Source organism: Pelobates fuscus, chromosome 4 (genome assembly GCF_036172605.1).
Source record: "Pelobates fuscus isolate aPelFus1 chromosome 4, aPelFus1.pri, whole genome shotgun sequence".
In the NCBI taxonomy this organism is placed as follows: Eukaryota; Metazoa; Chordata; class Amphibia; order Anura; family Pelobatidae; genus Pelobates; species Pelobates fuscus.
The window spans coordinates 362,821,194-362,849,125 of record NC_086320.1 but is presented as its reverse complement, the minus strand read 5'-3'; the positions used below and the strand labels follow the sequence as shown (position 1 = coordinate 362,849,125).

General features: G+C 37.9%; 1 protein-coding gene across 1 annotated transcript; it reads right to left on the bottom strand.

Moving 5' to 3' along the window:
• Positions 1-556: 556 nt before the first annotated feature.
• Positions 557-27,423, bottom strand: NCAPG2 (non-SMC condensin II complex subunit G2). Its single transcript, XM_063450804.1, has 27 exons — positions 27,337-27,423; positions 26,769-26,957; positions 25,926-26,040; positions 25,040-25,194; positions 24,250-24,384; positions 21,972-22,066; positions 21,137-21,206; positions 20,384-20,470; positions 19,756-19,848; positions 19,065-19,190; positions 18,102-18,281; positions 15,969-16,121; positions 15,591-15,813; positions 15,380-15,492; positions 13,916-14,089; positions 13,382-13,452; positions 11,084-11,237; positions 10,815-10,988; positions 10,186-10,302; positions 7,619-7,756; positions 7,343-7,442; positions 5,864-6,054; positions 4,980-5,123; positions 4,326-4,429; positions 3,679-3,779; positions 2,533-2,635; positions 557-759 (listed from the first exon to the last, which is right to left on the bottom strand). The coding sequence occupies exons 1-27, from the start codon at positions 27,412-27,414 to the stop codon at positions 708-710; spliced, it is 3,435 nt and encodes a 1,144-aa protein (XP_063306874.1). The 5' UTR covers positions 27,415-27,423; the 3' UTR covers positions 557-707.
• Positions 27,424-27,932: the final 509 nt, after the last annotated feature.

Genomic DNA, 27,932 nt, shown 5'->3' with positions numbered 1-27,932 from the left:
AATGAAAAAAAACTGGAAAAGGGTGCATCCACTTAATGAATTTTAATGTGTTTAATAAGTCTGTTCGGGACGTGCTGCCATGTAACAAAGCAATGTTTAAATAATTTTGTCAAACATTTTGTTTACAGAAAAACAATCATTTTGGTCTGATTATGTCTGCCCATTAAATTATCCCTCCTACTGCTGGAAGAGGAGATATAGTTCAAAAGCTCTGATGACCTCAAAATGGAAATGTAATGATGCATTTGGACACAAAGAAGAGAGGTGTAATATTAAAAAAAATAAAATAAAATAAAGTATTTACAGAAAAGAGCAAAACAGACCCTATGATTTTACATACGTTAAAAAAAAAAAAAATAATTCTGTTTAAAGAAGAGAAAAAGTTTCCCTTTTCTTTTTTATTTAAAGAAAGCAAAAAACATATTATACCTATATATAAAATACAATTACAAAAAATGTGTAACGTTTGCACAGTTAGCCAAATTAGTAGAAACTGGTTTACACATGTAGCAAAAAAAAAAAAAAAATGTATAAAAATATTTATATGAATGGGAAATAGATTGAAAATGCATTATTATTTTGTTTTTTAGCAGTCTTTTCTCGATAGTAATGTAAAAATATTAAATGCAAGTAGCTTATATTTAATAACTCAATAAATATATACATTAAAAAAAAAAAAAAAAAAGTCGGAAGCCAGTGCCTTGAGTTTACTGGATCTGTAATTCATCTAAAATCTTCATTGACAATTCATACACGGCTCTGTAATGACATGGAAAAAAGGATTACAAATAGAACAGAACAGAGGGACATTACACATGCAATCTTAACAATGGGCTTCAAATCCTACTTGGCATACAATCTGCCTTTCGACTTGCAAATAGCTAATAATTCAATAGCATATCAAAGACCAAAGTCTGATATACAATATATTTCTATTGCGATGATTCAGAAAATCGATTTGGAGACCAAAATACAAAGTTAGAAACAACGTATAGGTGGGCCACATTAGGTTAAAGGAGCACTCCCATCTCCATAGCAACTTAAACGGACATCAGAATAAAATCAGTCCTCAGAGTCAGAGCTGCAGTCCTGCAGTGTGAAACTTCACAACTTTTCAACTAGCCACAGCCTGAGTGTTTCAAGATTTAGCTGCAGAGTGACGGAGCACTTTAAAGAAGATGGTGGATATGTGCTTTACTCTGCCCTTGGGATTTTATGACCAAGATGCATTATCTTGCACTTATCCACATTGAATGTCAGCTGCCACAGCTCTGACCATTGTTCTAGTTTACCTAATTCATTTGCCAGTTGGCTTATCCCTCCTGGAACATCAACCCTGTTACATATCTTAGTATCATCAGCAAAAAGACACCTTACCATCAAGACCTTCTAAAATATCACTAACAAACATATTAAAGAGAATGGGTCCAAGTACAGATGCATGAGGTACCCCACTGGTAACAAGCCCATGCTTCAAATATACTTCAGTGACTGTTGCCTGTCACTCAGCCACTGCCTTACCCATTCAACAATATTGGAATCCAAACTCAAAGATTGCAGTTTATTGATGAGCCTTCTATGTGCAAGTGTCAAAGCCTTACTTAAATCTAGGTAAGCAATGCACCACCCTGATTATTTTAGTTACCCAATCAAAAAAAAACATATGATTAGTTTGGCATGATCTCCCTGAAGTAAACCCATGTGGTCTCTGATCTTAAAATCCATGTGATTTTAGATGTTCAATCCTTTAACATGGTTTCCATTACTTTCCCCACTACTGAAGTAAGGCTTACTGGCCTATAGTTGCCCAACTCCTACTTAGGGCTATTTGTGAATTTGGGGGTAGACAAAAATCATATATTTACATTTGGCAAAGACCAGGAGCATCTATGCTCTATGCGGGCACTGTAATGCCACCCCTGATGCTATGAGTCAATGATGGACGCTGAATAAAGGGGCCAATAGCATGCTTCCCCTTAATGGCAGCTGGCTCTGCTTCCCAAATGGGAACTCAATGGAAATTTCTTCTTAAAAGGAGACCAGGCTTGTCCAAAACTTGCAAGAAAGCTTCTCCAAACAACTACCAATTTCGCCCTCTAAATACAGATCCAGTGGTGTGGATTGATTGACAGGTAGGAGAAGTACCAAGACTTTAAAGAGCTTTAAATAAAAAATTTCAGCTAGCACAATGCATAGATGAATTGTAAAAACACTTAAAGGACAACTGAAACCTTAAAAGTATTATTTTTAGTATAATAATCCTTTCATCAAGTTTCGAAAGAAAATATTACATACATGAAGCTTAGGTCAGAAAGTGTTGGAAAACCAACATTCTCTATAGTGAATCAGACTGCTAGTTTTCAAACACTGTCTACCCAAGGTGTATGTATATGGCTGATGGATCCTGAATTATGTTAAAAGGTAGGGATAAAGAAATAAGAAAAACAAAATATGTTTTAAAACACACGTAAGTGGTGTGTATCATGATAGGAACACTTTAAACAGCAAACTGCTAATCACTGATCCTTTTACCTTTCTTTGCTTTCAGCATCGTCCATTGTGACTTCACCAAAGTTTTTCAGTTTTCTATAGATTGCCGAAGCTAGATCTTTAACTGCCGGTGGTATTCTATTACCTATTTGAACACAAATAGAACTGTTATCATAGCTTTCATTTAAACATATCACTCCAGGCAGGGAGGGTGTGTGCACGTGTGACATCATACATGTAAAAATGAACAGCATACAACGCATACATAAATCAGACACTTGACGAATAGATCGGGGCAGAGTTGGAGAGAAGGGAGAGCCTCCAAGCAAACCATTTTAAAATGCATTATCTAGAATACTAGAATTATAATATTATTACATTGGGTTTACATTTATAGACTGTCCCCTTAAAGTATTTATTATGAACATAAGTTATATAATGTAAATAAATATAATGTATAGACACAGGAAACTTAATCTGGAAGCAGTTTGTTTAACTAAAGCACTGTAAGCTTTTTTTTGTTTTTTATTAGTCAAATCATCAGTATTAAATTGTAAAATGGGAATATGGAAGCAAACAAGGCAGTGACTGGATTATCAGAGGGAACGTGTGTGCCTGGTAAAAACCATCAACATTTCCACATGCAGGTTTTGCTTTACTGATTATATATTGGCATAAATGAGCAAGGCTATCACATATATTCACTTAAATGCAAACGTGTTTTACAGTGTTCACATGGAGAAATTAATGGAGAATTCAAGAAGACCAATGCCCAAAAGGTGAATAGTCTCATGGTACAATGAGGGTCACACCTAGGAAAACCAGAGGTTTGTGAATTAAATGTTATTCTTGATGGTCAATCAGTCTTCATGATGCTAGCTGTGCTTCCTGACAAATTTAGTTCACAAGCATCTGGAATGGTTAGCAGCAGTTATCACAGGACAGCTGGATTCCAGATACCAGCAGCATGTGCATCGTTTTAGACAAAGCATCAATTTTATTTTAATCCACCATCCAGACACCTTTATATAGATTTCTATATTCCACTCCTTGTACAGTCCATTCCTGACCTTTGTAAGATTGTTTCTAATTTCCAACCATACTATTGCATAATTTCTCTACACACATGATTAAAGACTACACTACCAACCAAAACACAATGATATAAACAGAAACTAATCATATTACCTTTTCGGCTTACAAAAGCAATGTATAATGAGGCAGACAAGCCTAAAACTCCTTCAACTTCCTCTGATACAACGCAATCTGTTAATGATCCTAAAAATGAACTAGAGAAAAGAAAAAAATTAAAATGGTATATGTAAAAAGAGCAAGCGAATACGTGCCTCACCATCAGTAGGTAAACTTTAATTACTGTAATCCTAAACCATTCAAAATTATGTCTAGTTCAACAGGAGATTGCATTATTTTGGCAAATTCTTCTGAAAACAAAAGTTAATAGAGAAGCCGACTTCAACATACACCAAATTTAGCTCCTATTTATTACATGGCGTTTCTCTACATATTAACATTGAGGGTTATTTACTAAAGTGGAAATTGCCAGGAATTCCAGATTTAAGGCCATAATGACTTCCCGTTTGCCTATTTTGGTCTAAGAATAGAAATTATTTAGAATTCCCTAAAATCCTCACTTTAGTAAATATATTGTGAGAACATCTGTATCCAATAAACAAGGACACATACACATTTGTGTGACGATTTAAATGGTGGAGGATCTGCCCGATTCAGCCAGATTAATATGGGATTCATATGGCAGACAAATCATTAGTATGGTATATCTAAATATGGTTATACCTGGTAAATGGAAGACTTACTTTAAAAGTCTGTGGGATTTAACCATAACAGACATTAAACACCTTGACAGAGGAGGAAGGTCTGAAATGGTATCGGGTGCAGTAAGCTCACTTAGATCTGTGACCTGAAACAAGAAGCAATCTTATTAAAATAGAACACGCCAATTGGTATATTTTTTGCATTTTAATAGATATATCCCCAATGAATGCATTCATTGCTGCCTTTTTTTATTGGGGGTAGATCTAAAAACAGCTGGAAAAAGCTGCGGTGCAGTGCTGCAGCCTAGCCCTCCCCCTTCTAACCCAGTCCAGAATGTTTGATTGTCTAATCACAGACACGTGCTGTGAGCAATTGCTGCCATTGAGTTAAGCCCTCCCACTCCCCCTTTTACAAAAAGACACATTCTTCACAGCAAGTTAAAATGCTTTAGGTGTTTAGTGTGTCCCTTTAAGGGTGCTTGTCCATCCAGAAACCTGTTCCTGAAGGTCTTCCCCAGGTCAGTAATAGCAATAAGCCACATATTGGATTAGCAAAATCACAGCACACTGTGGGAACATCCAGATGCATACATTAACATTTTTCTAGTTTAAAACTAATAACGGTTTAAGTTAATAACTGTGACCAGCTCTAGCCATTAAACTACAGATTGTGGAGGAGGGACAAAAGCAACTTACCTTGCGCAAACGATGACTTATTTCAACAACAACTGCAGCCATTATGGTGGAGAGGATCCCACGATGAAGCTCTGGACAAGCCATGTGCCAGCACTGAACACAGTTTATGAATTCACCAAGAGGAGCTTGAATAGACCGAATCAGCTACAAATGAAAAAGGTCAACAGAGAGAAAAATTAGATTAATCTTAAGCTTCACCCTTTGTCAAGATTGGCAAGTGTAGGAAAAATACACCAATAGTCCCCTACTTTGACTTATATTGTAAAGAGAAATAGATCAGAAATGAACAAACAAACAGAATCTGAGAGAGGAAACAATAGCAGAAAGGTAAGTTTGAGGGGACACACACTGAAGCTGTGTCTTTAAGAGGTTAATAAATGAAATTGTTTATGATGAGCGTAGTGAAGATGTCTAAAGCAGTGGTTCCCAGACCAGTCCTCAAGGCACCCCGACCAGTCAGGATTTAGGTATTACCAAGTTGTGTGTAAGGTGTTTTTTCTTTTCTTTCTAAAAGCACCTTAGACACAACTGTGTGATCCCTAAATCCTGGACTGGTGGGGGTGCCTTTAGGACTGGTTTGGAAACCACTTGTCTAAAGTATTCCTTTGACATAAAAGTATTATTAGAATGCCAAAGTGTATCTAGCATTGTTATTTCTCCTTACCCTCAGGTTTACAAAAAACAAACAAACCTTAAATTGCCATTTAACGTGCCATATCTCAAAGCAGGCCCCATCTCAGACAGTGATTTCAGATTACTCCATGTGTCTGCAAATGCTTACAGCAGCTAGTGCCTATAAATAAGTCTAGTGCAAAAGCCAATACTAGACAGGAGTATCTATAAATGTGACCACTGAGTGTGTCTTATCCTTAGTACTTGGCTACCTGGAGAATTTCCTCTTGTTGTTTCTTAAGTCTGCGAGCTATAGTCTCCAACACTTTATGGAACACATTCTGCACTGCGTCCAGGATTTGGTTAATGTTCTCATTCTTCTCGCTCATAATGTGAGCCAGACACACTTCAGTAGTTTCTTTGATCAAGGAGAGCTGCATCGGCACGCAATCAGGGAACTTGTCTAAAATAAAAATAAACCATTATATTACTATAGCTACACCAAGTTTAATTCCAATTTCTTTAGCATAATAAACCTAGCTGGCGTTAGATTACACACCAGAGACAACCACGGTGTAAATTTTAGGTCTAATCACACATTTTCCCAAAACAAAAATATGTACTGGCATGCCTATGTAGAGTACCGTACCACATTACCTAGCGATTGCTCTCAGCCTATCAGCAGCTCCACATTCACATACAGGCACTCTTTCCACCCACTTCTCTAAACGGGGAGCTCCTGATAGGCTGAGAGTATCGGCTGATGCACTCAGCCTATAAGAGGCACATGTTCCAAGGCTTCCTAATTTCCTCAAACCTTTAGAGGAAGTGAAGGGGCAGAGTGATTACGTGCGGTCTTGGATGGAGATGGAGCTTTGGACCACCTCACACCATACATTTATTGCAATGCAGTGACAGGAGTGGTCCTTTAAAAACACTGCAGTCAAGTATTTATAGGTGTAAAAACTAAGTTTTTAAATAAAAGATGTGAATCCTCCTCCGTTTACTAACTTTTCTTGCTTCCTCTTTCCACAGTTCCCACTATTTGGCAAGTGTAGTATGTACGAGACTTGGGCATAAATTAGCTTCAGTCAGTTATCCACATCACATTCCTTTTAATCCACAGCCAAATTAATCGTTCATTGAATAAGACGCCACAGGTAAATCCAGCACAAATAACACATTCGGTGTGGATTAAAAGGAATTTGATTTGGATGAACAAACAATAGCAATTTTGCAAAGTCTTCAGCTGCAACCTCTCACCCCAATCCAGAACATCAAACAAGAGCTCTGACACACATTGATCTAGACCAGTGTTCCCCAACTCAGTCCTCATGGACCAGCAACAGTACAGGTTGTCAGTATCTCCATTGGAATAAAACAGGGAAATACATAAATCCTGCACGGTTGGTGGTCCACGAGGACTGGGTTGGGGAACACTGTTCTAGACCACATGCAAAAGTGATTTTTCAAAGGGAAAACATCATTATCGTCAATTAAAGTTAGATCTAAGGTATAATTGGGGCTTTTGGAAGAGAAGTCAGTCATTAGAGTGACACTAACTTTACCACATCTCGAAGTTATTAGCTGTGATGCTAGGCAGTATGGCAGGGTTTGAGTGCTTAATTCGGAGGATCCTTTGAAAGCGGGGAATGTAAGAAATTTAGTTCTAAAAATAAGTTTATTTATGTATACTATTAAGGACAGAGTACGGTGCAGTTTTGATGTATTATGAAAGGATGAATACATACCTGTTTGTAGCATTAACATTATTATTTCTAGAAGTTGTGCCTTAAACTCTGAATCACCAAGGCCGACCATTAGTACATCTTTACAAACAGTCAGATAAACCTAATGTCAGGAAATAAAACATATGTATTAAGTATCACTATTTAACCTTATGTCTATAGCACTAAAAAAGTCAGAGTACACAAAGCAAAAAAAAAAAAAACAAACGTAAGAAAAAAAAAAATCACTAGAACATGGTGAAAAATGTAATTATTTACACTTTTACTATAATTTCGAACCTTAAGTACTTCCTGGGAAATACGGATTTCCTCCTCTGAAGCATTCGGATTACTTTCAAGGTTTGTGAGAATATTGGTGTGGATCCATTCTCCGGTATCTTCCAGGACAGACAGATATGTGCTTCCTTCGGAGTTAAACTGCTGGTAAACAGACTAATCAGGAAAAACACAATATCTTGTCATAGGCCAATATCATATCAGACTAGATGCATCAGTTTTGAAAATACTAAAAGAGAGAGTGTAGGTATGAATTTATTTTCCATTATAGAGAAGATAGAGAACATTATTGGGGAAAACTACTCAAGGAGCTGAAAATGAAGACATGACAAATCAAGACCATCAGTAACCAAATGCTCTGCTTTCATGCAAACATCCAGCAAAATGAACAGGGTAAAGAATTTTATATGTAGTTTAAGGGACAATTGGTTTAAAGGGTATGTCTTGCTCAGTAACACAGCTCTGAACCATCTGGGGGTAAAATCTGTGTCATCTCCAGTTCCAAACATTTACAGGCCACTAAGTCACCCAGGCCACATAAAAGCAAATTAATTGGTCTGGGTGCAGTTTTGTGGAAGACAGTCACTACAGGCGATTCCTTCTCTAGAATAGAGTTAAACTTGGTCCTGCAATCAAATACTGATCATAGCAGCATTTTATTGGACGAGTGTGGAGATTGGCCACGCATACGTATCTCCAATCCAATGCTTCTCTCTAGGAGAAGCATTGGGCTGGTCAAGATGAAAGAAGATGTCCGCAGGCAGGCGGACATCTTTGGAATCAGAGTAGCCTCAAGGCTGCGAACAAGGTCAGTGAACTTTACATTTGTACTAACAAAAGGGTAATGGACAGTGCACATATCGATAGAGAACCCATAGTCCCATAAAAAGTATTGTTATTTTCAGGACTATAGGTTCCCTTTGACAACCATAGGGTCTATGCAGCTTTCTAAGGGAGCTGCATAGACATTTCAAGCATGAGACCAATGACCAATATGGCTGAACTTATGGACATTTCTATATGTAATCCAACATATGAATATTAAATAATCAAGAAACTTATTTTTACATAAACTGTACCATAAAATAAAATTTTGGGGGGTGGGGCCGGACCGCCATGCTGACCGGTCGCATGCAGGAAAGGCTCTGGAGAAATCTGGCCTGTTAAGCCAAACTTCGCAGCCCTGGTACTCGACATGAGCCCACAAGATATCCACACGGTGGTGGAAGAGGCGGTGGACCCCGAGATCGGGAGCTTTGGGTCCCCTGAGGGGGGGGGGGGGAGGCACAGGGCTTCGGGAGCTGCGGCCTACTAGGGAGGAGAGCGGGGTGGACGGCCGCCGCCCTGCCTCCCTCCCCAACTACCACACACCAGCTTTTTGAGAGGCTTGCCGGTTTCCCCCCCCTCCCCCCTCCCCCGTGGGACGGGTCATCGCAGCCCTCCCCCCCCCCGCGGAAAGCTCAAGAGAGTGGAGAATAGGCGGCACGAGACCCCCAAGGCCTACCTTACTAGATGGCAGCAATGGCAAGCTATGCACCATCAACGCCATCCACCTCGACGACAGCCCGCAAAGCAAGTCCGGCGAGACATGCCGGGTACAGCATGGAAACATTGCATGCAGTCCTCGCAGCTACATCGCAGCTCAGGCTCACAACAAGCGAGGAGGGTTGGTCCGGGAAGATCCAGAGGGGCTCCAGCTGCAACACCCATGGAACCAAGGTACCCTGCCAGCCTAACGAGGAGTCCACCAACCCGGAAACCTTGCTCTGCCCATGCATGGCATCAGATGAAGGGAGAACGGGACTTTGTCTCTAGCATGGTGCCTGACTATCACCTCTGACTCAAACACCTGCCGAGTACTTGTCTTGGTACTAGAGACTTTTATTTCACGTCCAGATCAACTGCACTTACTATTACTACATCAGCAGGGGTGACAATGCCATCTAATTATCAACTGCCCTTTAACTAATCAGGCACTGGAGACGGGCAGGCTTGGGGGGGCTAAGTAATATGTTGTTCTGGCTTTATTCTCTAATGTTTTGCCTAATTATATGCATTCTCTGGTCTATGTCTGCCACCTCACGCTTAACATATATGCTATGGCCAGACTAAGCATAGCCTTATGTTTCAGCTAGTCTAAGCGAGCACAAAATAGAAAAATAAAAAGCATTGATTTTGCAACAAAAACGACCTAAAGTACAAAGCAGTAACTTGTCAGGTGTGTAAAGCCTGTATTTAATTTTACTTGTTAATGTTAAATCTACAAAATGTGCAAACAGTCATGCTAATGTTAAATCTGTACGTATCCATATTGACGCTGTTTGACAACATTGACAACATTATGTACCTACTTGCACAATAAAAATAAAGAATTTAAAAAATAAATAAAATAAAATCTGATTTTGGGAACAAAGTTTTTAGAACATTTTGTTGAATTTGCGTGGGGCATCAAAGCAGCAGGTTTAACCATAAAGTCACATTATTCTAGTGACTATATTTTTTAAGAGGTCTATCTGGAATGTTATATAAAACATACTAAAGGAACATAGTACACAATTCTATTGGTTTACCTTGTGTTGGAGATGAACACTAAGTCTACAGTATAGGCTGAAGATCCTCAGAGCTGCAGCTTCATCGATTTTGTGTGTTACTGTTTGAGATGGCTTCACAAATGAACATAGCACTTCCTAAAAGATATAGAATAAGAGTGAGTAAAGAGAACGCATCTTTTTAGCTCATTTGATATACATGAAACTGGGGGTAGTGTACATATGTTTCAGAACTTCATTTCATCCCAGCATAAGAGGACCTCTTAGAAACGGATATGCAAACCTATTAATTTCAGTGCCCTTAAATGTTCTTCAGCGCACTGCACTGAACCCTGTGGACAAAGGTACAACAGCATAGGGGTATGGTTTGGCCAATTGAGAATGTAGAGAATTTGAGTGTTTAGACATCTCATCTACAGGTTTCATAACCTCCCATGTCAGCAAAGGAGTATAATATAAAGTGCAGAAAAGATTAAGTAGTGCATCAACAGCCAATCATTCTGCCACGTTTTAAATAAAATCGTAAAGTCAAGATGGGATTCATAAAAAAATAAAATAAAACTATTTATTAATAAAAATAAAATCAGAGAGCAACAGGCTACAAGTCTGTAACTAGTAATGAAAATAGATTCTGCTTCAGAAAAACGTACTTTGACAAGTCCCAAGACTTTTAAAAGCTGACTCAGTTTAGTTTTTTGAAGAGATAAGAGGTATTCACGATTCACTGAGTTCTTCACAATATACTCAAGATAATCAAGGGCCAGTGTCGGCTTAGGCTCGCTGGTTTCTAGGATACGCACTTGACGTCCAGAATGCTTTCTACTCTGAAGAGGAACAAACAAAAGAGTAATGGTACTAATTATTTGTAGGACATTTTAATGGGACCATGATAATAATGGGGTGGAAGTAGAAGGGTCACCTTTTTTTCTGGTAATGACTCCGAAAGCCATTCAGTTATCAGTTCCAGTACATCCCAAACTCTGTTCCAGCGGCACAGGCAGTCAATAAGAGAGGAAAATCTCTTTTCATCCACACCACACTCCAGCTTTCTCAATTTTGACAAAACAGAATGGCTAAAAGCGGAGAAACTTTGTTTTAATACAGTTGAAAAGTCTAGTAGCGTAGTTAAAAAACAAACAAAAAAACAACTCCCCTAAACTCAAGATTTAAAGTATGATTACACATATAGAAATGTTAAAGTGAAACATGAGGAAAACATAACCTAAGATATAAAGTAGCATATATCACTATTTGCTACTTTGCAAGATTAGCCATGAGTAAGTCTAACTATATTTTGAGTTTATTCCCTCTTCATCTGGTCTCTAATGAACTGAAGCAGTGCGTATCAGGCTACTGTCATTGTTCCACATAGAATGACCAATTGTGGTCAGTAGAATACTCAAAAAAATAAAGCAGCTCACTAGCAAAGAAGGACAATTAACCAGGACAACAACTCCCCCACGATATGTTATGTACTAAGGGGGCTATGGCTATTACAACTTTGGAAAGTAATGTATTAACCTAAAACATTAAAACGTTTATTTTAGCACAGTTTATCTTTCGAGTAACTATTGCATTCACAGGCTTAGAGAACCCTGTTACTTTTCAACACAGTCGGGCTGAAAGGATTGCATTACAGCAGTCCATCATATATAGGGTAGGGATCGACCGATATTGATTTTTTAGAGCCGATACCGATATTCTGTGAACTTTCAGGCCGATAGCCGATATAATTTGCCGATATTCTGTACATTTACCATTTTGGAAAATAAAAAACAATTTCTAAAGGTAAATGCACAAAATATACATGCCACGTGTAGTGGATGCAGTGTGTGTTTGTGTAGTGTGAGTGGTGTGGATGCAGTGTGTGTTTGTGTAGTGGATGCAGTGTGTATTTGTCTAGTGTGTATATAATGAAAGCAGCGTGTTTGTGTAGTGTGTGGGTAATGTGCGTAAAGTGAATGCAGTGTGTGTAAAGTGAATGCTGTATATACTAAATGCAAAGTGTGTGTGTTTGTGTAGTGTGTGCATATAAGGAATGCAGAGTGTGTGTATTTGTGTTGTGTGTATAGTGAATGTAGTGTGTTTATATAATGCAGAGTGTGTGTGGTTGTATAGTGTGTGTATATAATGCAGTGTGTGTTTGTATAGTGTGTGTGTGTGTATATAATACAGTGTGTTTGTGTAGTGTGCATTATATACACACTATACAAACACACTGCATTATATATACACACACGCTATACAAACACACTGCATTATATACACAGTGTGTTTGTGTATGTGTATAATAATAGTGTATGTGTGAGGGGGCATTTTTATTAAAAAACTTTTTTTTATTTTTTATATATATATATATATATATATATATATATATATATATATTTAATTATTATTATTTATTTTTTGTTGTCCCCCCTCCCTGCTTGTTGCCTTGCCAGGGAGGGGGGATATGTTAATCCCTGGTGGTCCAGTGGCATTGGCTTAGCTGGGGGAGGGGAGCGGGAGGGGAGAGGGGGGGGGGGGGTGGGGTGGGCAGCAAGCGTTTACTCACCTCCCAGCAGCTCCTCCAGCTCCCCAGTGTAAATCTCGCGAGAACCGTGGCCGTCAGAGCTGGCCGCAGGTCTCGCGAGATTTACACTGGGGAGCTGGAAGGTGAGTAAATGCTTGCTGCCCGCCCCCCCCAGGACCGCCGGGCTTGTAATGAGCCTGGCGGTCCTGGGAGGTATTATCGGCAATATCGGTATCCCTATTGGCCGATACCGATATTGCCGAAAATACCGAATATCGGCCGATTATATCGGTAAAACCGATAATCGTCGATCCCTAATATAGGGATAGGCAACTTTGTCCAAAGCAGCAAACTTTATCCAGAACCCTGAATACAAGTAGCTCAGGTGTTGATACAAATGGTCTTCCACTTGGATAAATATTACCCTATTTTATGCAAGCATTAAGTCATAAACCATGATGTGACACACAATGTGATGTTTAAAAATAACGAAAGAGGAATTAAAGGACTATTTCAATGTACATTTTTAAGGATTCATGGAACTTTGACAGACTGCTTTTTCTGAATGAATGGGGAGAAGATAAAATATCATAAATATCTATGTGAAACTTTGAGCTAAAAAGCTAGAAAGGCCAAGTGAATAGGAATACGATTTGCTTCTCTAATCCAGAAGAGAGAGGGGAAAAAAATTAAAAAGGTAGATACCTGAATGTTGGGACAGCTTCTGCAGGCATAAAGGAAGCCATTATAACCAATGGAGCAACACATCGCTCATCCTAAAATCAAAAGAAAGTCAGCATCAATAGCATGTATAAAACAGATACAAAGTCTGCAGGTGGGGTTGAATTTAGGAGACAGAGAGATCAGCAAATGATTTGACCATCATGTTTGTCCCGACACACACACCCACCCACCCAAGACACCATAAGGGATCCAAAGTCAAATGGAAACCATATTAAATAAATAAAAAGACAAATGTAGTTAAACCCAGGGGAAGGGATGTTAACGCAGAACCTTTTACCTCCGAGTTGTTTGTTAGCCTGCTGGTTAGTATGTGTACAATGTATATTGTTATAACATTTACTTTTATGTTCGTTTATATATCAGTTTATCAGCTGAAGCTTGGCAACCATCACTCTCCTAAGGGCATGCTAGTATTTCATTGCCAACTTTTTTTTCCCCATTTAGACTGAAAGGTTGAGTTTTGTTTAAAGCCTTTTTACTGCTACATAAGTTTACCTTAAAAGTCCGAAAATATTGAGGTAGCACCTTAGCAAATTTAGTAATGGTATATTCTTTAGCTTCTTTATTATCGTCAAGTGTTTTTCGAATGCTCCTCCACAGAATTACAATAATTTCCAACAAGCTGGCAACAGACGAAGAGTCCTCTGTGGATAAAACATTGTCCAATACCTGAAAACACAATGATAATGATCAGAAGTTTTGAAAACCGTGTATATTCGATATAAACCATTTTTGTGAAATGGTCCTTTGCTACAAACTCCATTGATTATGTTAAAAAGTGGCACTCGATTGAACATTGCGCAATCCTGTATTGTCCATGTTACCGAAATGGGCAGCACAAACTAATGCAGGACACAGAGTGCAAAGAATACAGGCCACCTGCCTGTTAAACCATGTCCTTTCTGGCCGCTTTGCAGGTCATCATCTTCTCGTGGTCTTCACACAAATGATATGATGCAGATAGATCCCAGTATTTTCCACTTTAGACAACAATGCAACCAAGCACTCTTCCGTAATAGGATACGGCTTAACCAAATTTCTATTTGGTTATTCTTTTTTATTCAAAGTTGTATTCTTTAGACATCTTAGGCATATTGGTTTCTTTGGGCCATGTGTCTGTGGTTGCTAGATGTGCATGTCTATGTGCTTGGGGTGATGGATGCGAGTACCTAATTGATGTGACACATATGTAAAATATGAGGTTTAATATTTATTGTGTGACTGATGAAATTCGCGTACCCAGTTAGCTTGACAAATTTCACACAAATGTGCTCACAATCATCGCTAACAAGCCACACTCTCATGCACATAGCATTCTATTCATAATCTCATTGTACACCCATAAGACACACACACACACACACCTACTCATTCACAAAGACCTAATTAGCCATTCAGACTTACACTAAAAATACATATACCTCACAACACTTTCTCAGACAATCATTAACACACAACACCAGTTTTATACAAAAAAAAAAGTTAATTGAATTCTCCCTCTCCTCCCAATGCTGCACTCCTATCAAGATTAAGGAGGGAGCATTAAAGTAGACAATTTGACGTTAAAGCATTCTTTACTACCATGGTGTCATTGCATCCAGAAGTTGGAATTGCCACCCCAATTATCCAGTTGGAAGCATCTGTGTGGATTTCGTGGTAGCCGAGACAACAGAAAACTTTTGTATAGTAAAATGGCACTGGTTTATATTGTTTGCTACATAATTCCAAATGCTGGAGTAAAGTGTAAACACAATCATTACAGTGACTGTGAATAAGCATTTTTGGTTATGTTTCTCTAATTTGTGCACACTGAGCAGTTTCTTGCACTTGTTTCCGTGGCAACCAATAATATTTGTTGTTTTACCATTTGTTGCAATTCTATTTAAGTGCCGATTCAACCATTTGCTCTTCCACCTCAAAATGTAGCAAGCAGGAAGTTAGCAAGCTGGGAATACATACACTCTTATTCTCCTTTTCACTCTCTTGTTCGCCACAGTCTTCATCATCTTCATCTTGGTCAGCACGCTGAATACATCCATTTAAACACCGCCGTATGGTAAACATTAATTTTGCTGGAAAGAGAAAGAATCAATGACCAGTTATAGGCTTGTATATTAAATGTTCTTATATTTTTGCTGTTTTGTTTGAAAATAGTGCTTTCACGGCTTACCAATATTGGTAGCTGCGGTGTGTTCATGGGCGTACTGATAGAATTTCCGTGATGCCGCTGGGTTCATTTGTACCAGGGAGACACATCGCTCACACCAAAGCTCTTCATCTTGATTGACCGGAAAAAAGGAGTTAAACAGAAGATTTACAATCCGTCGGGAAACAGGCCGTGAATCTACTTCGAGGCGAGCCAAAAGGTGGTCCATGGGGCAAATGTTCCAGAACTAAAAAGGAAATCATAATAGACATTTTGCATATATTCTGAGATTTCAACAGACATGGCGAGAAATAAGAAAGAACAGAGGGACATTGTATACAAAACATGCTCGAGTCCAGGCTTTAGTAAATGAAATGTAATAATAAATTGACATCACTATACCTTAGCAGCTCGAACAGCTTTGATTTTCAACAGCATGTTCACAAAGGCCACGCGGACTTTCTCCGAATTATCATGAAGACTCAACCTCACAGCCGGCAACAACTTCTCCAGTAATGGGTGACTTAAAGAGTTTTCTAATATTATCGGCAAACACTGTTCATATTAAAATGAAGATATTAACATTATATAAGCAGTACCTATTAACAGCCAGTGCAGAATTAAAGGATTATTACGTGCCATAGCAACCAGTGCATGTTATCTGAACACGGTGCTTCATAAGTGCAGAAATGTATTATCTATATAAAACACAGGAATAAATACATTAAAATACAACTCTGAAGATATGGAGTGGTCACTGGTATTAAAATCTGGAGCAAGCATGACAAGGTAGCACTTTTATACAGCTTTCACATGAATGGTGCTAATTGAATTGCTAGAAACTACACAAACAACTTTATATTCCACTACGAAGTGATCTGTTATGTTTTCTATAAGGGGCCATAACCTCTAATGGTCTCTTCCAAGCTAAAGTAAAATAACCTTCCATTAAAGAAGCCTCCTTTGCTTTTTGTCAGCCTGTGTGTAAGTTTACTGTTGGCTGGACAGATTCATTAAACAATACACATTTAAACTTACTTTGGCAAAATTGAGGAAAATTGACAAGAAAAATCAGGATTTTGTTTTCCCTAACTTGGAAAAAATTTAAAGGTGCTGTGATACATTTACATTTCCTGCTTGGGCAAGAATTTGCAATTCTTTTATCAAATATCCACAAAGTACGGTTTAATAAATTACTATTTGGAAAACATTAAAGGGACACTGTAGGCACCCAGACCACTTCTGCCCATTGGAGTGGTCTGGGTGCCAACTCCCACTACCCTTTAACCCTGCAATTGTAATTATTTCAGTTTTCATAAACTGCAATAATTACCTTGCAGGGTTAACTCCTCCTCTAGTGGCGGTCTACTAGATAGCCCCTATTTCCTCAGCAGCAAATAATTATGCATCTGGAGCATGTGCATAGGATATGAAATCTTGTTTTGTTTTGTCTTTTTTTATATATATTTATATAATAGAATTCTATTGGTTGTCTACTAGACAGCCACTAGAGGGCACTTCCTGCTTCATAGCACAGGTTTTCTGTGCTAGAGCATTCTTACGCTGCGTGAGGACCTCCAGCGTCACTCAATTCCCCATAGCAAAGCACTGAAAAGCATTAGGTCTCCTCAGCCGGCAGGCGGGATCAGCCTCCCCCGCCGGCTGATGTGATGAAGGGGAGGAGCAGCGGCGACCCGAAAACCACTGCCGAGGGTCTCAGGTAAGTCACTGAAGGGGTTCTCGCCCCTTCAGCAACCAGGGATGGATGGTGGGAGGGAGAGGGGACCTGCAGTGCCAGGAAACCTGATTGTTTTCCTGGCAATGGAGAGTCCCTTTAAACATATAGCTAGATTTTGGTTAAGAATTCTATTATATAAATATATATATATATATATATATATATATAAAAAAAGACAAAACGAAACGAAAAAAAAAAAAGATGCATAATTATTTACTGCTGAGGGAATAGGGGCTCATGTGTTCCCCACAATCATTAGTATTTTGATGTCTTCCAAGCATTTAAAGAGTAGATATTCTTAAAGGAACACTATAGCGTTAGGAATACATATTTGTATTCCTAACGCTAGAGCCCTAGTCACCATTTAGGTGACTAGGGCCCCGATCCGCGGCAAATAAATGGTTAACCATTTATTTGCTTACCTTAATCCAGCGCCGGGCTCCCTCGGCACTGGTGACCTCTCCTCCATCGACGTCAGTTCCCGAGTGGAGGCGAATGGGCAGCCAGAGGGGCGCGCGCTCGCATTCAAACCTGCCCATAGGAAAGCATTACTCAATGCTTTCCTATGGGGATCTTTTTGACACTTGACTCCGCGAGGCCGTCCAGTGTCAGATAACTGCGATTTACTCACTGAGAATCGAGGAAAAGCGGCCTCTAGTGCTGCAGTGTAAACATTGCAGTTTCTCTGAAAACTAGCGGGACCTGGCACCTATACCACTTTATTGAGCTGAAGTGGTCTGGGTGCCTATAGTGGTCCTTTAACATTCTTGATTTAATACTTTATGTACACTCCTTACCTTAAACACAGAGCAGCGGACATCAGCTGAACTTGTATCACAGGCCAAATCACAAAGTATTTTTTTCAAGAGATCAGTCAGGATTGCTACAGGCATCATCTCCCAATACTTTGCTGATATTTTACAGACACCCAAGACTCCAGCAGAACGTACAATTGGATGAGGGTCCTCTAGAAGGCTCTAAAATATATAGTTAGACAACTTCAAAATGTAATACTGTGGATAGAAGGGGCACTACATGTAACAAACACATACCGTACAAGTGTGCCACTTGAAACAGTATTTGCACCATGTGTTGATTTTTTTGTTCTACCAGATTAGCACTTTATTGGATTTGTACTGTGGCATTTTGGTATTTTTGTGTTCAAGAAAAAAAAGAAAAAGAAAAAGAAAAAAAAAAAGACATTGAAGGCGAGTAGTTATGTGTAAGATACAGTTTTTGATTAAGAGAGAATATCCTGTTAAAAAGTCCACCATAACAAGGTCTGTACCCACATTTCACCTTGAGAGTGGCTTAGAACTGTCGTGTGTGTGTGTGTGTGTGGATATAGACTATAAAACTGGAGTTTATAGGATAAGAATAGAGAAGTTAAAAGCTTCCAATTAATGGTCAGTTACATTGATACGGAGGCAAACAGAAGGGTTTTTTCCCTAAAAAATATTACATGACCATTCTGAACAACAGTCCCAGATTCCGTTGGATTATTCGAATTTCTGGGTCATGTCCCACACTGCTTTCTGATATTCTGCATCAAGGGCACCAGAGAGCAGTGTGGGACAGCATTAGACATTTTCAAGCTGCGTAAAGTAGAATCCATACAAGTACGCTTTGCACATGTGCAGTCTTAAGTGGGGCCGACCAAGGTACACAAGTCAAGCCTACAATCCCCCCTTTTTTTTGTGTGGTTTCATCCTTTTACACCCCCCTACCCTCAATGTTGGCAGGCATGTGTTATTACTCACAAAAAGTTCATCAAACTGTTTCTGTATTTCATTGTCCATATCCTCGTGATTTAGGCCGGGATAACGAAATGGAAATACTTCTACGAACAACACTGCAGAATTTGCCCTGACTTCTGAATTTATGGCCTATTAGAAAGAAACAGAAAAACACATTACCTGCGTTGCCACTAAAGAGATCGCATTTCACTTTAACGCTGCTAATAAAAGCAACGTTTCAGTAAAACAAAAACAAAAAACACACAACAAAAAAAACAACGTAATCATTCATTAGGATTTAAGGCGCTCACTTCTTCTTACTTATAACATAGAACTGGTTACCTGGAGGAGGAAGGAATTATGGTTAAACTTTTTTTCCAATCTATATGCTGGCAATTCGTTAGCACAATGTATAGATGGAATTGAATGTATTTTTAGCATTGGTCAGATCTATGTTTATAACGACTTAAAAAGAACAAAACGACTAAAGTGATATATCCGTAACGCAAGAGAGATTATAGCAAGATTCCAGCTGGTGACAAACTGGGTTTAGTAAATTGAATACATAGAACAGATTTATTTCATTTTTGTTTTAACTCAATTGTGGATAAAAAAAAAATAAATAAATAAAATGTAACACCATTAGAATGATAGCAACACCTCTAAAACTAAAATGGATTTATGTTTGGAAGCTCAACATACACATAAACATTACCTTTATACCTCTCCATAGAATTGGCTGGTAAAGTCTGCAGAGCATTTCATCTACTCCTTGCCGCAATTTATTCTGGTGAAAGTAGGCGAGCACCTAGACAGAAGCAAAACAAAATGGTATAGAATAGATAGGACCCTGCACAAAAGCAATCTTCTCATTATTTTATGAAGGGCCCATATGTTTACTATCGAGCGCACACAAATAAGCAGATTAACATGGACTTTCATAGGATATGAAATATATATATAGGTATACAGGGATAAACATAAAACAAAACAGGACAACCCTTTTAACCACTAAAAACAACTACTTTTTAATTTGTCATGCCTTTATTTAAAAGTCATTTAGTGACCAGCCACTAGGTCTTCAATCGAGCTATACAGAAGCTGGGACACACCTGTCCACGTGGTTCAAGGGGACCCAAACCCTGAGATTTGCAGCAGAAGTGCTTTATAACTCATCTGTTTAATTCAATGGAATAATCTTTGTCCCGTAAAACAAAACAAAACTTTCAAACAAAAGATATGATGTTTTGAGTGTAGGAGTCCCATAAAGACATAAGTTTTACATGCAAATTGTAGATTATAAAAATTAAAGGAAAACAAAGCAGTATAAGATTTGAACACACCTCGCGCACTCTGCAATAAACAGGAGATCTCTTTGGCAGGTGAACACCGTGATGCATGAAATCCTGAATACAGTCATTTTCTATAGTCTGAAAAATGAGAGAAAAAGGTTGAGTCAAAAAACCAAATAAAATACTTTGAATGTATTGCTGCTATCCAATTTGGTACTTAATGTTTGCTGCATAGGGGATGGGATTGTTAAAACAAAAACAAAAAAAACACACACATTTATATAAAACATGACTTGGCGCACTCAAAGGACTTTGTATCAAGGTTTATCATTCTTTAGTGTCAAAAAGTGAAATTTACATTTCTGACCAGGATCACAAAATCGTGAGTGTGTGCCAATTCTTTACGTCATTTTCCAATGCTGGAAAGCACCAAGGTATTAAAAGTTGAAGGCAAAGTGCCAGTTTTCACAGCTTAAAAGTCCGATAGTACTATGTCCTGAAATGTTACTCACCACTGCAAGCCAGCGTGTACAAACACAAAATGTTTTATTACACACAAACATATAGAATTATAAATCAAAATGGGCACTGCAGCAAGGTCATCTCAGACACCGCTAGACAGATGGGCAGGCAGCCAATGTATCAGTAGCAATAGGAGAAAATAGCATTTATATTTAAAAATAAAAAAAGCTTACACTTGGACTTTTAAGATCACTTTTAAATCTCAAAAACTAGCAACTTATCTTTAGAAATTTAGTAGGTTTTATATTAATGCAAGCTCAGGTAAAATTGACATGCATGTACCTTTAAGAAATCCCCAGATGCTTTCTTCCAAGCTCGGAAATATATTTCTGCAATGTTCTTCATTAAGGATCTATAATAAAATGCAGACAGATCATCAGTACAGCTGTTGCTTGACACAAATGTGTACTATTCACTAGTTGTCCATTTTTATTCATTTTGTTTTGGAGTAATTTAATAGATGTGTTTTATGTGCAGAAACAAGATGAGAAAACTTTTCAAGCTAAAAAGGACACTATAACAGGGCATATCAGACATTTAATTTAAATAAAAGGTCCAATTTCAATGTTGGAACACGGACTCTCAGAAACGTCACAGGTTGAGAAGAAAGGCGGCATATGAAGGGTACAGGCACCCCCGGCATGCGTGCCACCAATAAAAAAACAAGGGGAAGAGGCAACAGTCTTACTGAATCTCTCCACAAACAGATACCCGAGGCAGAGCCCTCCGCGGCCGCCTCACCATGCCTCCAAAAAGTGCTGCCACCTTACCTGCCAAAGGCAGGCAAGGAACTGGGAATCTCAGGATCGTGTGACTTGTTATACCAGCTGGAGGAGGAGCTAGAGGGAGGACCCTATAATGTTTTTATTTTGTAGGTGTCTGCCTGCCTTCCCTCCAGATTAGAGAATATCCCAGCTGTAGTGCACTGCCTCTAATCTAAAAGGAGAAACATAAGTACACAGAATTGGCCACACAACTGTTCAATCGCACTGGGTTTCTCATATTTAGTTGACTAAAATCAGAAAGAAATTCTCCAAGGCTGCAGTTTGTCCTATAATGAATGAACACACACACACAATTAACCTTTATTTCAGGAAGATAATTAGTAATAACTCACTTTTGGAGAAATTGCAGAAAACCTTTAATACGTGCATGGATCACTTTGACGAATTTGGCATCCCAGCTAAACAGAAAGGTTATAAATCTCCTGCCCTATTTAAAGACAAAACAAATTACAAATAAAAAGATATATAGATAGAGATATACAATATATATATATATATATATATATATATATATATATATATATATATATATATATATATATATAATTTTTTGTCATTAAACCAGGGGAGTAATTTTTTTCCTCTTTATAAAGTAATACTATTCCTGCCTGTTCTGTGGTTCTTTTTTTATAATATGTCCCTTTTCAAGCAATTATTGGGTATGCAGCAATTTAACCTTATGGTCCTTTTGGAGAATAACTAAAGAAGAATTGTCACTTGGACAAAACTGCAGTATGATGCCTTAAGCACAGTCAACCATGTAGAAATTCTGAACAAGTGCATGCAATGTGCATATGGCACTGCACGGTTTAACAAATTTGCATGTATTACCTGGTGTGCACAGAATTTAAATTAACATAAAAAGAAATCTGGTCAAAAACGAGTAACATCCAATAGCAAACTTAGTCAGTGATTTGGTGGTAGTAAAATCTCAGAAGTGACAGCACCTTTTTAATTACACCTGCAAGGATTAATACGATTCCATGTAAAAATAAAATAAATGTGTACAGGCTTATGAACTAAACAATGATTTTAATTGAAATGAAAGCAAGAGTCACAAAATGTATAAAAACAAAAAAAAAACATCCAATCCAGAAACGTACTCCAACAGAAACTAGTAATTTGGCTTTCGAATCAGTTCAGTGATTAACCCCCAGTATGCTAGCCAAATTACTATTAATGTACATATTCAAATTTATATTCTGACATTCTTGGGCTTTACAGCTATACTGTTGTCAGAGCAATGAAAGACTATAAAAGTAAAGTTTTAGAGCAGCTGCAAACACATTCTAAAAATGTTAAATCGGAAGCCGCCCTTCATTTTGCGACTGGGACGCACCATGCCTTTACAGATGTCATATTGGGTCAGGTAAGAACAGATTTTAATACATGGTTGCAGGTGATTTTGCCAGCATACAGTACACAATGAATGTATATTTACCTGAATGTTAACTCAACCACACAAGATCACATTAAGATAATTACTGTGCAAGGTAGGCAAAATCATTTACATCCAGGTGCATTGCACGTTGCCTTTAACCCCTTAAGGACACATGACATGTGTGACATGTCATGATTCCCTTTTATTCCAGACGTTTGGTCCTTAAGGGGTTAAAGGGACACTATAGTCACCAAAACAACTACAGCTTATTGAATTTGTTCTGGTGAGTAGAATCACTACCTTCAGGCTTTTTGCAGTAAACACGGTCTTTTCAGAGAAATTGCAGTGTTTACATTACAGCCTAGTGATAACTTCACTGGCTACTCCTCAGATAGCTGTTACATATCCTTCCTGGGTCATGGCTGCCTAAAATGCATCTAAACATTCAGTATCTCCTCCCTCTGCATGCAGACACTGAACTTTCCTCATAGAGATTCATTGATTCAATTCATCTCTATAAGGAGATGCTGATTGGCCAGGGCTGTGTTTAACTTGTGCTGGCTCTGCCCCTAATCTCCTTGACAGTCTCAGCCAATCCTATGGGAAGGCATTGTGATTGGCTCAGACCACCACTTCCGATGACGTCAGAGGCAGTTCACAGGCAGAAGTTTCACACTTCAATACAAGTAAGGGTTTACTATATTTAGGGAGGAGAGGGGGCAGATGGTGGTTTTAATACTATAGTGTCAGGAATACATGTGTGTTCCTGACCCTATAGTGTTCCTTTAATGACAGCAACAGACTGCCATGGAGTAATCAAAAGCAAACAACTGTAGGAATGATTAAGTCTTCTACACTTTTAAGGCATTACTAAACATTCCAACAAAAGGAAAAACTGCATATAAAGCCTTGCTCCTTTCTGAAATTTGGATAAAAACGCACACTTGCACCGTCATGTCTACACAAAGGACAACCTAACACATTTAAATGGAGGAAGAAAACATTTTTCCTGTGTGCATGAGACATTTTCCAATAAGCAACAGAACTATGTGTCTGACCATGCAGGATGCAGATCTCACGCGATCACTATTCACTGTGTGGTAAAGAACTAAGCAGCTAAAATGAATGGTTTCCTATCTAGAAGTATTAGAGAGCAATTTTTGCTTCACATTTAAGAATTGCTCCCATTTGGGCTCTGAGAGGTACCTGCAGCCCAGAAAATACATTACCTCTTCATTTTTAATGAACTTTACGCTTCTGGCACATAGCAGTAGTAATTCCTTCACTTCATTGCTCTCCGCAGAGTTGTAATCAAAACTGAGAAGACAGGGGTGTAGGTTCCACAAACGAACAATATTGGCAACCTTGTAAACAAGATATTGAAAAAAAAAATTACAAAATGACAAACACCTACCATAAATCAAGCAAAACTAACTGGCACAGGAGCATAATAAACATGTGCAATCTGTAAAGCTAATATTAATAAAAAATTTAAAAAAAGCAATATATACACACACACACACACACACACAGCCAAAAAAAAAAAAAAAAAAGAAAGAATTTACTTACAATACGAAAATCACTGTAATTAAAGTTTGTAAGCTAAAGTTGTTTAGGTGACTATAGTGTTCCTTTAAGCTGTGGTCATTCTGGTGACTATAGTGTCCCTTTAATGCAGTTTACAGAGTTCAGGTTTTCGTGAAACCAATTCTGAACAGTTTGAGAGAAAATCAGGAAACAGTGTCCAGACTATTAGCACCATAATCACTACAATGAAATGTAGTGGATATGGTGCTTTGAGAGACCTTTTCAATCGGACACATTTAAACAAGCCATGACTTTTGCAAAATGTAGTCATTGATGCACGATTTGCCAGTATATATCTCAAACAATATTCTAGAGAAAATAAATACATTTTAAAAAGCTGATCTTGAAGCACCTTTACCAACAGTAAATTAATCACTGGATAAGCACAATGAGTTTGGGTTTATAATAAAAAAAATGCAACAAAACACTTACCAAGCCCTTTTCTTCAAGTGATTTACTCAGATGAAAAATAAAAGCTGTTTTCCCAAATTCTTCTTTACCCTCTAACCCTTTCTGCCACCAAGCTTCGCAAAGATGTTGAATAGCAAGGCACACATTTTCAGATTGGGGGACAGCATGTATTATACCTACACCAAAACAAAATATCAATATAATCGCCCAATTTTCTAAGCTTACTATAAAACCTCAAATAACGTTCCTGCACATTTGCAATAATATTCAAAGAGGAAGAAGCTGAACCAGAAATATTTTCCAAGATTCTCTAAATGTTTTTAAAATATTTTTTTTTTTTTTTTTTTTTTTTTAACAGATAGATATAGGTTTATGAGACAGGAAAACAAGCTTGTGAGGATCCCTTGGGTTACATAAAAAGATCTACTCAAGATTTGCAAGAGCTCTGTATGCAGATCACACTAATCAAACGAAACCCAGGACAACAAATAATTTTGTGAAATATGTGATTTTGGGGCATAGGGTCTGGTCCTGTAGTCTTGCGATTAATAAGCACTGCAATCCCCACGCCTTTCTTCCGGCAAAGAGATGATTCAATAATTTAATTTAGCATACATTTGACTTGATAAAAGTCATCCAGTTTGTGGATTTCACAGGAGGATTGGGCGGTAGTGAGAAGCATGTCTATTCTAGTATAAATGTTGAGGGTCCATTACATTGAGAAACAATAAGAGTAAGTACCAAAGGGGGGAATGTACTTACCTGTATTCATAACAAAGTTATAAACACAATTAATCTTTAAATATTAATAAAATGTTATGACAGTTTCTCCTTAATACAATTGCCGTATAGGAGGCATAAACTAAACATATCAACACATCTATAAAAGTAAAACCTTAAATCATACCATTCAGAATAGCTGCACATTCCAGAAGCGCCCCATAGCTTACATCTTCATCTACAACAGATACAGACTTTGTTGCAACAACTGTCACACCGTAAAGGATAGATAGGGTGTGTTTCTACAAAGAAAAACACAGTATATTAACAGTATTGTTTATTTTTACATGGAAAAAAAAAATCAAAAGGATCAGTCTTAACACCAAAACTACTTTAGTGATTTAAAGTGGCCATGGTGCTTGGAGTCTGCATGTGCAGAATATAAGTTTGCACATAAATAGCCCAGTGTTGGAAGTAGTATTTTAGGGAATTATGAAATTTTTGAAAAAATAGAATTGTTTTTTAGTTTATTATGCATTTTTAAACAAGACCCTTCCCTTTAAAAAAAAAGGCATTTAAAAATGGAGCGTCTCTATCTGTCTGATTGGTAGAGTGCAGGGTAGACTAGTCAACACCATCAAATCTATAAGGTTCGTAAGATTTTAAAATACAGAAGAGAAAAATATTGTGGCTATTTCAATTTTTGGTCTCGTCCACCTCGAACTTCAAATAAACTGTAAAATTAAAACTTCATATAAAACGTGTTTGGAAAACAGTATCAATTACAGATTTTGCAATGTCAAGCATTAGCCTGCTTTATGCAAAACTTTATATTATATCATTGCGAAGTTTGAATGCTTGCTTCCAGCAACACCCTTTTCCCCTTTTATTTCTTTTGTTTTTATATTCATGATTGTTTGTTTATATGGCAAGTATGATACATTAACATTATAGGAAGCAACAATGAACACTGTGATACAGATAAAGTAGAGCTCAAATAGTTGCAGTGCAGATGGTAGAGTTACGTTACCAGATCTGATGGACACTCCACTTCCATGTCATCATCACTGTCAGCATCTAACTTTTGCCATTCTTCCAACGGGTGGGCCACTAGGGTCTCTGTCAACAGAATCTTGAGCTTCTCCCATAGTTCCTCCTTCTGTTTCCTTGGCAACTCCTGAAGTAGTTCGTCCAAATTAAAAGGATCAGAGGGACTTTTCTGTAATACAAAGCAAATACATTAATGAAAAGGACTGGCTGGACTGACAAGGATAGAGGTGGATAAAATGTGAGTTTTACTTCTTTAATTTTTTAAAGGGGCAAAACAATCTAAATAAGCAAGGGAACACTAATATTATAAATATATTCATTTACAATGTTAGAGATGTTTTAACATTATCCAACAACCAGACCAATGTTTTAAGATATTATGCATGCAGCACATTTTACCACAATACACTAATAGGAACAAGAGATGCTTAGATTATATTTTCATAATAAAGCTTTGTAGCATGACCATGACCAGTGAATGAAGTGTTGCAAATATCCACAAACTAGCCAGACGGCCTTTATGTCTATCTTAAATTTGCAATACTTACATGAAGATTAATGAAATTGAGGAAGGTTTCCACTGATTCCCTGGATGTGGCTTGCAAAAATGCCACCCGTTTTGACATTTCCACAATCAATCCTAATAATGAAAAAACAGAAAACAACAATGTATGAACCATATTTGAGCTTTGGCTGTAACTAAAACAATATTTTAAAGTACTGTCTAAACGGAGAGACTGCTCTTTTAATTGATTATGAAGTTGGACAGAATTGTATTTACATCACAGCGAAATATGGGGCATCAAGGTGCAACAATAAAATGACTACTAGCAAGATGTGCACAGAATATTAATCAATGATAGCTACAGAGATGGTACCAAAAAGAGGTGGAGTTAGCCCTGAAAGGTATATATTGCAGTTTCTTAAAAACTGCAGTAATTAAATTTTGATGGTTAAGGGACCTGAGACAGTGCACACAGACCACTTCAATGCGCTGAAGTGATCTGGGTGCCTATAGTGTCCTTTTTAGGGGCTAACCTTCACTACCATAGTTATTTTTTTTTATATACTATTGTTTAGATACCCCATAAGAAACACTCCGGACATCATAACAACCTCATCTCAATGAAACTGTTGTGGTGCC

Bases quoted from the DNA above. Each gene is read 5' to 3' on its own strand.
- NCAPG2 (XM_063450804.1), bottom strand. From the start codon at position 27,414: ATGTCAAAACGGGTGGCATTTTTGCAAGCCACATCCAGGGAATCAGTG. The intron at 11,238-13,381 runs GTATCTACCTTT...CTCCGCTTTTAG, and splicing joins GAAGCTGTCCCAACATTCAG to CCATTCTGTTTTGTCAAAAT. The intron at 10,989-11,083 runs GTGACCCTTCTA...GTTCCTCTTCAG, and splicing joins AGTCATTACCAGAAAAAAAG to AGTAGAAAGCATTCTGGACG.